This window comes from Chionomys nivalis, chromosome 8, assembly GCF_950005125.1.
Source record: "Chionomys nivalis chromosome 8, mChiNiv1.1, whole genome shotgun sequence".
Lineage (NCBI taxonomy): Eukaryota > Metazoa > Chordata > Mammalia > Rodentia > Cricetidae > Chionomys > Chionomys nivalis.
In genome coordinates this window covers 13670185-13682489 of record NC_080093.1, presented here as the reverse complement: position 1 = coordinate 13682489, position 12305 = coordinate 13670185, and the positions used below count along the sequence as shown (strand labels likewise).

The following is a 12305-nucleotide window of genomic DNA, read 5'->3' as shown; positions in this document are numbered from 1 at the left end:
TTAAGTACACTAAAGATCAGAAGTAGATGATGAGATATGATCCCACCGTATACACTGTGGCTTTATAAAGCACTCTGGAGAACAAAGTGACAGATGCAGGCACTACCTAGAAACATCCACATGTAACTGAAAAGAGATGAGCAAAGTTTATCGCCTGATGTGTATAGCAGCAAGAACGCCCTCGTCCCCCTCTTCACAAACCGGTTCGACTACTCAGTGTTCCTTCTTCAAGCAGTAAGGGAAAGGGAGGTCAACATGGGGGGCAAGGCAGTAATACAAAGCCTTAGGAATTATCACTGCTTTTACTCTAGAGAAAAGTAAGTTATTCTATCTTGGGACTCTATGTGTTAATGTGTTTTTCTTAGGTTTTTTTTTTTTTTTTTTTTTTTGGTTTTTTGAGACAGAGTTTCTCTGTGGTTTTGGAGCCTGTCCCGGAACTAGCTCTTGTAGACCAGGCTGGTCTCGAACTCACAGAGATCCGCCTGCCTCTGCCTCCCGAGTGCTGGGATTAAAGGCGTGCGCCACCACCGTTCGGCCTCTTAGTTTATTTTTAATTATGTATCTGTGTGTGGCATGAGCACTTGAGTGCAGGTACCAGGAGAGGCCAGGGGCATCGGAGGTCTGCCAGGAGCTGGAGTTGAGAGCCACCTGATATGGGTACTAAGACTTGAACTCAGGTCTTCTAAAAGAACAGAAAATGCTCTTAACCACTGAGCTAACTCCCCAACACATGGGGAAAAATTAAAAAACAAAACCCAGTGCTAAGACCCTGCACACACTAGGCATGTGCTCTGTCACTGAGCTACACAATTAGCCTGTTAAACACTTTTAGCCTCACACAAACACTCATGCGCACGCACATGCACACTTCCTATGCATTCCTCATACATTCCTTTAATAGTAACATTAACACTGTAGCATAATTATAAAAAATTTAAGGATAGCATTAGTAAGAGGCTACAAAGCAGAGCTATTTCTAAAGTGTCTACTAATCTCTACTGCATCTTAGATCTATACTCTTTGCTGGCAGGGTAAAGACACTAAGTGACAAGTCGCATCCACGCACATTTTCAGTTGATCAGCTGTAGTGTGAATCTCAGCTAACATGACATTTAAGTATTTATTTATTCTGAAGGGTCTGCATCTAGAAAAAGTAACAACAGAGTCTGACTTATACCTACATGAGGACTAGACAGTAGAAAGCAGCAACCACAGCATGGCGACATGCACACGGTAACCCTGCAGCTGCTGCCACTAAAGACAAACCAAACAATGAGTCTTCTTGCTTCTCAGCAAACAGGGAAAACTAGTAAACCTAGGCGCTGGCAGGACTCGCTGTGAGACACACAGGCTCATCACTCACTCCTCCACCATGCAGATGTGTCCCCAGTACTCACATCTTTGACTACATACTTCTCAAGATTTTCAACTGTCTTTTCCTTAAGGGAGCCCTAGAAGAAAGAAAAAGAACTAAGAAAAGAGGTTTTATTTACTTAAAAAAAAAAAAGTTCTTGCTCTATAGCCCAGGCTATCCTTGAACTAATGATCCTCCTGCCTCAGCCTCCTAAGAGCTGAGATTACAGATCTAGGATGATATCATGCCCACCTCACAAATTGAGGTTTAAGCCTCACTTTGTAACTCAGTCTGCCCTTGTACAGTATCTGGGATTGTGGGTACGCTACCATACCTCACCTATAAATCTGTTTTTAACTTCTACTAGAAAACTTGTGCTTACTATCAAACAAATAAATCTGTGCTTATCAAAATGAAAAATGTACATAAAGTACTAAAAAGACTTCAAATATAAAATCATTCATATTTTAAATTAATACAATATGAAATATCTTTTAATTTTTAAACATTTAGTGCAAATATAAATCAAATACTAACTAGTTAATGTTATTAGTCAAGTTATTTGGACAAAATTTAAATGGGCTGTCATCCATAAGTATAATTTCATATACTAAAATCCTTCTAAATAAGTTTCAGAAATGCAAACAATAAAATCTAAAAGCTGAGCCTCACGACTGAGGAAGCTTGTCAGTATGGTCAGACAAGAATGGATGTAGGTGGCAAATCTCTCTTAACCCCTATCTAAGATTTTAAAAATCATTTTTTTTTCTGTTAATGTGCATGAGCATTTTGCTTGCATGCACATCTGCACCACATGAGTGCTGGGTGCCCAGAGAGGCCAGAAGAGGGTGTCGGATCCCCTGGCACTGGGGTTACAAACGGTTGTGAGATGGCACGTGTGCTGGGAACTGACTGGGACCCTCTTCAAGGGCAGGCAGTGTTCCGAGCTTCCGGACCATCTCTCCAGCCCCTCACTCTCTTTTTAAAAAGGAGGAACATTCTGCTCTATTTCATGTGTGCCAGAGAAATGACTGGTAAGGAAGCAGCTTGTAAATACCTTGTAATGGACCCAGTCGACAGCATCCCTTACATCCTGGAACATGCTCCGGTAGGACATAAAGAGGTCCCCATCTTTAAATCCTGTATCACAACTACAGAAAAATGAAAAGAACATGACAGGGAATCCAAAAGTGGATAAATACAGTGCATGTCCAGACTACCAAGGGACCCAACCAAAGGTTCCACATCACATGGTACAGGCTGTGGGTAACTAGGAACTGCTCCCTAATCAAAATTCATTTGAGCATTAGAAATGGCCAGAATATTGTACAGGTGGAGTATCATAATTCTGAGCAAGTACAAGGTGACAGAATAATATACTGGATGGAAATTAAAAGGCCAAGGTCCCAAAACACCAAGTGTGTTGCTTAGAAACAGGTTTTCACTGAACAAACATTTAGAACATAGGTTCTTCCACCCTGACCTTTTTGGCATTGTCCCTAGGTACAAAGGTGCTGTCCATTTCTATCTCTGACTCAGTTTCTACCAAGTTTAGTGTCCTCAGTGGGTAAGGCCTCAGACATGAGGTTAGCAGACTCAAGCATAGAAGGCTGTTACACATCAAGCAATGGCCACACAGCTCCCCCAAAAGGAAAATCTAACCTGTGTAAGACTTAAGCAAAACTTTGCTTTAGGAAAAATAAACATTTATTCCTTGATGCAATCTTGCTGGGCCTGGGAACGAAACTAAATGACCATCCCTGAATGGCTCCTGGGTAGCTGCTGTGAAATGAGTTGGGGGGTTTTAGTGTAATTCTGCTTGGACAGATAATCATCACACAAACCTCCCACTCAGTTGTCACAATTAGCACCTCTGCTGGCCGTCTTCATTCCCAGGAGAAGCCAATCAGAAGTGGTCCCTTCCAACATGGCTGCAGCACACTGGCAAGGAGAGGGGCCGTGTGGGAGGTGAGAGCCTGCATGGAGCTGCTGGTGCTGTCCATCTCTCAGGCTGGCAATGTAGCATCTCTCACTAGCACTAAATTCACTTTAGAAAAGCAGAAAAGACCTACAATGGCCAGTTCTCTAAAACCCTGTTCATTAATATAAAAATCAACTAGATAAAGAAAACTGTAGTATAAACATACCTGGTATATCTTGGACAATTAGTAAAAAAATCTACTAGGCAGGCCAACAGGTAGGTCTCTGAAAAATGAAGAACAGAATTAATAAACTGTAAGTAAAACAGTCAAGCTGATTTCCTTAGCCCCTTTGAGTAACAAGTGGTCCTGGAGGAGAACAGCACGCACAGAAAGCAGAGGGTGGTCTACCTGGAAGGTTGAAGAGTGTGTTCAGAATGTAAAACCGTTCAGTGTCATCTCTCTGGATAAATTTATTTGGATACTGCTCTCTAGTTTCTGGTCTGCAAGAAAATATTAAGAGTTAATTGACATACAAAAAGTTAACATGTTAACTCTAGTAAATAGTCATTATTGAAAATTTGATGAAAACATTTTGATGGTTATAAGCAGGACAGTGCTCAGATATTGAATCTGGGCAGCTCTAAAGATGAGCAGCTCAGGTGAGCCCTTAAAGAGCTCTCTTCACAGACAACACTTAATTCTCACTGTGCTAGGGAAGGGACAGTGAGAACATACAACTAACTACTGCAATACAGCTGTGAGGAACTGTGAGACTAAAGGGTTAAGGAAAATAGTTCTGAAACAGGCAGCTTACCCTGTGCTCCCAGTACTGACAGCCTGGGAACACGGGAGCTTCAGGCCTTCCAGCGCGACACAGTGAAACTGTCTCAGAATAGATAAAATAAATGAGCCGATTTGGCAAAGGAAATAAAAGTGGAAAAGTAGGCCAAGACAACCCAGAAAGGACTTGTGTGTGTGGTGTCCTGAGTGGAGTTTAGAACAAAGACCATGTCTCCTTCACCACCTGAGCTGCACTTCTCTGTTCCTCGCCTGAAAGATCAACTTTCTAATTGACCTATTTAACTTGCAAGGCCCAGTTCACATCAGTAAAGTGCTTGTCTTGTCTTTCTTGGGGAAAGACAGGTAGAAAGGACCTCTCCGGCGAGTGGTCTGAGACTACAGTGAGCTTCAGGACACTTTACCTCACTAAATAGGATGGGGTGATTGAGAGACACCTGCATCAACCACTGGCCTGCACACACACACATCCCCACAAAGAAGCTGGGGGGGGGGGTCTGAAAGGGAAAGAATAAAAAGAATCCAAAGGCCGGGCGATGGTGGCACACACCTTTAATCCCAGCACTTGGGAGGCAGAGGGAGGCGGATCTCTGTGAGTTCGAGACCAGCCTGGTCTACAGAGCTAGTTCCAGGACAGGCTCCAAAGCCACAGAGAAACCCTGTCTCGAAAAAACCAAAAAAAAAAAAAAAATAATAATAATAATAATAAAAAAAAAGAATCCAAGAGCAAAAAGTCTAAAATAAAAATGCAATTCTCATGGTAAAAAATTCACAAATACAATGAAAACCAAATTTAAAGCTTATACTTAAGTAACTTAAATAGGAATTTACTTAATTATACTTAACTCCGAAGAATAAGAACTCAGTGAGGACCATAAAATTATGCTAGTTTCTTGGTTTAGTCACCTTGTTTACCATCCTTATGAAAAGAAATGTCTAACAAAGACTCAATAGAAAGCCACCTCTCTGGGCTTCAGGCACAGGCCCTCACTCGATCCAGTTCAGTGAGCAACAGTCTTTACAGAAACACAGGTGCAGTTACTTCTGCCAATCGCAACTCGAACTGACTGACAAATGAGTCAGCCATTACATTTCCAATCAGGGAAAACAATGTCCAATAAAGGCCCAGTCTATTCGGAGCTGTAAAGAAAGCCACAATCTGAACACTGGTAACTTCGTGACCCACATCCCCAGGCTAACAAGGAAAGGCAGTGCCAGCTGGACAAGGAGCTCCCATGTCCACTGCACCTGAAACCATTTCCTCAAGTTTCTTCTCACCTAGACCTCCTCCTCCTGATGCTAAGCTTGAATGAATCTGCACTTACTCACAAATGACTTATTTCAGAAACACTATCAAAAGTGTTTCCAAAGTAACTACTTTGAAGCTTTTCTGGGGGAACATGGCAGGCTGATGGATCTTGTTACTTGTCTGGGATAATGTCTCATGCAGCCCAAGATGCCTGAGCTCCTAACCCTCCTGCTGGGGTTACAGATGTGGACCCTATCTTAGGCCTGAGCATCTTGAAGTTTGGTTGTAAAACAAATTTACTGAACCGCTTCTCTTTGCTTTTTTTTTTTCTACCTTCTTTTCAACTAACAACCACAGTAATGAAATCCCCTTTCAGACATAACTAGAACCCTGGATGACAGTATCTGTACATGAATGAGCTTAGGTTGGTCATCCTACATGTAATCATTTTCCTTCTAAATCCTGTTTCCTCATACAAAATCATCCTTTCGAGCAACAGAAGGAACACACAGCCTTCCTGGCCAGCTCAGAGAGGTCAGGGTGAACACTGACTTCATTCTTACAACGTATACGGAGACATCTCTGAGCCTGTGTTGTGGAATAAAGCTTGCTAAACAGCACTCAGCTTCAAGTCTAGAGGATGTTCTGAGACAATTTCAGTTAGCTTATGCTTCTTATAAGAAAAAGTGTTTGCCAAAAACATTGTCTTTTTAATTATCCCCATATGACTGTGACAACTTTACCACGAAGGAGAAAAAGACAAGATCTATCTTCTGAGTAAATTGGGAACATAGGGGTCACAGGGAGAGGAGGGGAGGGGAGCAGAGAAAAATGTATAGCTCAATAAAAACAATTAAAAATAAATAATTCAGGATAATTACATGAAAACATAATCCATTTTCATTTCAAGCTGCAGCTATAACTCTAACAGTGTCAAATTGTATTTATATATATATATATATAGTTTTTTTTTTCAGATTTGTTTGTGTGTGTTCCGCCTACATGTACGTATGTATATGCATCATGTGTATGCTGGGTGCCTGTTAGGGCCAAGAAAAGGGCATCAGATCCCCTGGAACTGGAGCTGCAGATGGTTGTGGGCCACTGCACAAGGTCCTTTGAAGATACGAGTGCTCTTAGTCACTGAACCATCTATGCAGTCCCCAAACTGTGTATTTTGTTTTCTTTCAATTTTTTTCAAGACAGGGTCTATTATGTAGTCCTGCTGTCCTGGAACTCACTCTATAGACCAGGCTGGCCTAGAACTCAGATCCATTTGCCTCTGCCTCCTGAGTGCTAGGATTAAAGGTGTGCAACACTACTACCAGCAACTGTGTGTTTTTTTTTTTTAAATAAAAAACTTGGAATGCTTCACAAAAACAATAACAATAGTAATAATAATAAGTAGATACTAGGTTGTTTACTTCTTACTATGGAAGGAACTCCCAAGTTAGTAAAGATAGTGGCAATACTGTAAAAACATTATCTTTAGCTGTCTGGTCTAAAATCATCATCCGTCCTTTTCTCACCTGCCCGTCTTCTTCCTTCTTTGGGCCAAGCCCAGACCTCCTTACATTCCGAGTAAATATTCTGCGATCGAATTCTCGTCAACTGCCCCATCTTTTTTATTTATTTACTTATTCTTTTGAGAGAGGGTTTCTCTGCCTAGCTCTAGCTGTCCTGGAATTCACTTTGTCTGCCTGCCTCTGTGTCAGAGTGCTGACATTTAAAGCATACACCACCACACCCAGCCTTTCCTCCCATTTTTTCCTGATTCTTGAGATGGATCTTGTTAGATTACCCAGAACACTGGCATAGAACTCCTGAATTCAAGAATCCTCCTATCTTGGGCTTCAGAGTAGTTAGTACCATGGACAAGTATTCTTTGTGTCCAGAACTACCTTGTATTTAGGTCCCTTGTATTTTTAACCCTGTGTTTTAAGATGTTTTCATTATACAAATGTCTGAAGATATTCATTCAAAGGATAAAATGTACTAGCTAATAAAAATCTCAGTCATTTAAATTGTTAATTGTTATATAGTTCAAAAACTTTTAAATGGCTTTTATATTCATGTATCTTTTCTGTATTAAAAAGGAAAAATAAAAATTTTAGAACTAGGGCTGGAGAGATGGCTCAGTGGTTAAGAATACCAGCTGCTCTTCCACAAGACCCAGGTTCAATTCCCAGCCCCCACATGGCAGCTCACAACTATTACTCCAATCCCAGGGTAACTGACACCCTCATGCAAACAAAACACCGATATGCAAAAATTAAAAAAAAAATCTTAGAATACTGCTACATAAAGAGAGGACTCTAAATGACAGAAGGAAGTGGGAAACACACTTCACCTGCAGAGCTAATGTGACGTCATTTAACTACTTAAGATACCACGGTAAGGCTAAGGAGATAGCGCAGCTGGTAAAGTACATGCTATAGAAGCATAAGGATCGAGTCTGAGAATCCACATGTTAAAGCCAAGAGCACAAGAAGAACACACTGGCATCTCAGCTCTGGGGAGGTGGGAACTGCTAAATTCTCAGTGTGGTGATACCTGTTTGTGGTCTAACAAATAAAGCTTGTCTGGAGCTATAGACACCAGGCAGTGGTGGCACACACACCTTTAATCAATCCCCTAGCACCAGGGAGGAGGAAACAGGAAGTGATAAGGCTGAGCTGGGTGGAGAGAGGAACTGATAAGGCAGGCCTGGTCCCCTTTTCAGGCTGAGGTGTTGACATAAGAAGTGGCTGTGGCTTGCTCCTTTGTCTCTCTCATCTTTCAGCATTTACCCCCTATATCTGACCCTGGGATCAGCACTTGGGAGGCAGAGGCAGGCGATCTCTATGAATTCGAGGCCAGCCTGGTCTACAAGAGCTAGTTCCAGGACAGGCTCCAAAGCTACAGAGAAACCCTGTCTCGAAAGAACTTACTGTACAGCTTGACTGACTGCATTCACTCCTCGGAAGGTACCCACAATGGAAAGAACTAACTTTTAAAAGTTGTCTTCTGACCGCCTCTTATACATAATGTGGCATGTGTGCACATCCACACATACGTGCACACATTAATAATAAATAAAATTAAAGTAAGATGGACAATTCCTGATGAATAACACCTAAAGTTGTCCTGGGGCACACGCATGTATGCGCACATGAGCTGGCGCTCTCTCTCTCTCTCTCTCTCTCTCTCTCTCTCTCTCTCTCTCTCTCTCTCTCTCTCTCCCCCTCCCTCTGTTCCTCCCTTCCTCCCTCCCTCAAAAGAGGCTAAAAGTTCTTTGTACTTACCCTCTTATGAAGTTAAATCCATGTGCACAAACCAGGAGGTTTCCATAGGCATCAACTTTCAAAAGATTTCCGTAGAGTGTGTCAAAGACAAGTCCTCTACATGAATGAAGACATTGAGAGCGCAAGGTAATGCAGGCAGCAATCTATGCACACAGTCACCACCCAAGCATTCAGTTTCGTTCCCCAAACAAAAGAACCTTATATGCAAAGTGAATGAATGCATTTAAAAAAAATAAATCACAGAATTGGAGATATAGCTCAGTTGTACATCCATTCCAGCACTTGTGGAGGCAGAGGGATGATGGGAAGGAGATGTATCTCAGAGCAACTAATAATACTTATTCCATGTATGAAACAGTCACAACTGTTTTATGTTAGGAGCACGGGCTGAATCAAACAAGCATAAGCCACTTCCTTCTAAGACAGCGACTTTCTTTCTACCATAGTCCTTGCATTTCTCTGGACATTGACCTGCTTGTATTTTCCCGCATCCAATGTTACATGAGGCAACTGTGACAGTATCTCAAACAAATGTCTTTTATAATCTTAATTCTTGTAATCAAATGCAGAAAAGCAGAGTGCCAAAAGGTTCTTCCTACCAAGTTAAATGTATTAGTAAAACACATAGCTGCCCTCCAGCAGTCAAGAGGGCAGACAGGACACCTGTAGTCATCTCCAGCCGTAACAACCCCCCTTCTTACCCATCAGTGGGGCTTCAAGAGTACAAGGAGCTGAACACTATGTGCTTGGGAGTCTGAAGCAGGAGGAGAGAGTTTGAGGCCAGCCTGGGATATACACACTGTTGAGAGAGAAGAGGGAGGAGGACAGGGAGAGGGACAAGAAGGAAAGGGAGGGAAGAAAGAGGAGGAAGGAAGGGCAGAGAAAGAAGACAGCACAGAAGAGACAGTGGTGTGATGACTAAGAAGGTGCAGGAAAAGTTCTGTAATTTTAAAATCAATACTAACAATCATTTATTTTTACAGGGATAAGTTTGGAATTTGTAATTTTGGGACAGCAGAAATAATCTTAATCCAAAAACTATCTTGAAATGTACCTGGTGGGGAATGTAGAGTCATACGCAAAGCTGAGCAGCTCCTGAGGATAGCCGATGGAAACCAGTCTCTCCACAGTCAGCTCAAAGCCTAGGGACTCGTACTCCGGAGACTTGTACACTGCACAAAGAAGGGGCTCATTAGTCAGCAGGAAGAGGGGCCAAATGAATGAGGCCCTGCTCTCCTAAGTCCTCTTTTCTTCTTCTCCCTCAAACTTTTTCTGTATTATATCCAGTAATTAAGGAAATCCAACCTTCAGCAGAAACGGCTGGTGTGCATTTGTAGAAGGTGTCTCTGATGTAGCAATATTCAGAACGAGTTCCCCTTATCTTTATTCTTCTATTTTACCTTTTTCTGGTAGTTGCTCTGTGGTCTTCTAATCAGTGTATCTGCTCTGCCTGCCAAATGCTATCAGCCCAAACAACCGTTAGGCTTAACATCGCTATAGCCTTCAAACCGTACTGACAAGTATCACTGAAAACAAATCGTAAGAAACATCTCTAAGACAATTAGGAAAACCTATTTTGTGAGCCAGGAATTCTGACTCATCAGACAGGGTCACTATGGTCACAGCAGGTACTTAATGCAAGCATGCATGTGTGCGTGTGTGTGTGTGTGTGTTAAAAATTATTTCTTCTAATCTGATTCAGAAACATACTGTTTATTACAAGCCAAATAACAAGGGTTTCGGACAATGGAGTTTCCCTTTACTATGTCTAAAATTTTACATAATGAAAAACCTTGAGTGTTATCACAGCTCAAAACCAAAATGCTTTAATTATGCTTCTTTCAAATGAAATATTTAGGTTAGCAACCTTTCTCATATCTAGAAGCAGGGAAGCCACATTATAAATACCAGTAAAATAAAAGACCTCTTAATAGGGAGCATGGTGTGGGGGGAGAAGGGAGGGCGAAAGAGAGGAGGAGGGGAAGGAGAACATGAGGACACAGAACGGTCAAGATAGGGGAAGAACAGAGAGGGAGAGCAGGGAAAGAGGTATCTTGATAGAGGAGCCATTATGGGGCTAGGGAGAAACCTGGCACTAGGGACATTCCCAGGAACCCACAAGGATGACCCAGGTAAGACCCTCAGCAATAGTGGAGAGGGGGCCCGAACTGGCCTTGCCCTGTAATCAGACTGATGACTACTTTAATTGTCATCATAGAACCTTCATCCAGCAACTGATGGAAGCAGATGCAGAGATCCACTGTGAAGCTGAGCTCCCAAAATCCAGTCAAAGAGAGGGAGGAGCAATAATTTGAGCAAAGGGGTCAAGACCACGATGGGGAAACCCACAGAAACAGTTGACCTGAGCTAATGGGAGCTCACGGGCTCTGAACTGACAGCGGGGGAACCTGCAAAGGACCAAACTAGATCCCCTGAATGTGGGTGACAGCTGTGTGGCTGGGGCAGTCTGTGGGGCCACTGGCAGTGGGACCAGGATTTATCCCTACTGCTTGAACTGGCTTTTTGGAGCCCATTCACTTTGGAGGGATGCCTTGCTCAGCCTCGGTCCTGCCTCAAAGTGAGGCAAACTTAACATTGACTCCCCATGGGGGTCCTTACCCTCTCTGAAGAGTAGATGGGGAGTGGGGGAGAAGGTGGAGGGAACAGGAAGAGGGGAGGGAATGGGAACTGAGATTGGTATGTAAAATAAGAAAAGATTTTTAAAAAAATAATTTTAAAAACACCTGTTAATTTCTTAAATGCCAGCTAAGACGAAGCTATCCACCCAGTTCTTGGTCTTATAAAACTAGCCTCAATTATTGTTACTATGTTACCACAGCGCTTCCACCTACTATTAACATCTTTAGCCCTCATTCAAACTGGATTTTGCATTTGTTTGCCTATTTAAACTGGTAGTGTTAGGTCTGAAACCAGGAACAAATTGCTGAGGTGCCTATTAACATATCAAAGTGGACTCTGGTGGCCAGTCTCCCTCAGTCCCCACCAGCTACAGAGTCCTCCTGGCTGGCATATCCCACCCCTACCCTGAACTCTCCAGCCCAGGGACTGGACTGGGCCCTTTCCAGCTGCTCTTCTCTGTAGAACTCAGCCATGGTGGCTACTCTAACCTTTTTTTTTTTTTTTTTGGTTTCTTGGTCTTCTGGTGTCCTGGCCTTTTGGTTCCACGTTCCTCTTTCTTCCTCTCCTTTCTCAACACATGTCCTGGCTCAGCTGACTGCTGTGCTCCTCCTTCTGTCTATGACAAGCCTTCACTCAGCCCCTCATGAGCAGTCATGGACTCCTTTTATTTCTTTTTTTTCATTCAGGCACTAACACTTTAATGAATAAAACTCATCTTTCCTTTTGTAAAAATGATCTTTCAGAGATCATTTTCTGGAACTATGTAAAAGAAACTAATACTGGTTATCTCCAAAGGCAGGGACTGAACGGCTGAGGCAAGAAAGGCACGAAACATTTAGATGCCTCCATGCCTTTGAAACTCACAGAATAATGGTGTATTAATTTTTTTTTTTTTTTTTTTTTTTTTGGTTTTTCGAGACAGGGTTTCTCTGTAGCTTTGGTGCCTGTCCTGGAACTAGCTCTTGTAGACCAGGCTGGCCTCGAACTCCCAGAGACCCACCTGCCTCTGCCTCCCGAGTGCTGGGATTAAAGGCGTGCACCACCACCGCCGCGTATTC

The 12305-nt window shown here is 42.5% G+C and overlaps 1 protein-coding gene across 1 annotated transcript in view; it reads right to left on the bottom strand.

The window, feature by feature from the left end:
- Positions 1 to 12305, bottom strand: part of Nt5c2 (5'-nucleotidase, cytosolic II) — a 141038-nt gene that overhangs the window by 7263 nt on the left and 121470 nt on the right. Inside the window, exons 4-9 of the mRNA XM_057777186.1 lie at positions 9662 to 9779; positions 8608 to 8703; positions 3685 to 3776; positions 3502 to 3559; positions 2412 to 2505; positions 1398 to 1451 (exon numbers count right to left, since the gene is read on the bottom strand). Of these exons, the coding sequence (XP_057633169.1) occupies positions 1398 to 1451; positions 2412 to 2505; positions 3502 to 3559; positions 3685 to 3776; positions 8608 to 8703; positions 9662 to 9779 (512 nt within the window). The remainder of the gene's footprint in view (positions 1 to 1397; positions 1452 to 2411; positions 2506 to 3501; positions 3560 to 3684; positions 3777 to 8607; positions 8704 to 9661; positions 9780 to 12305) is intronic.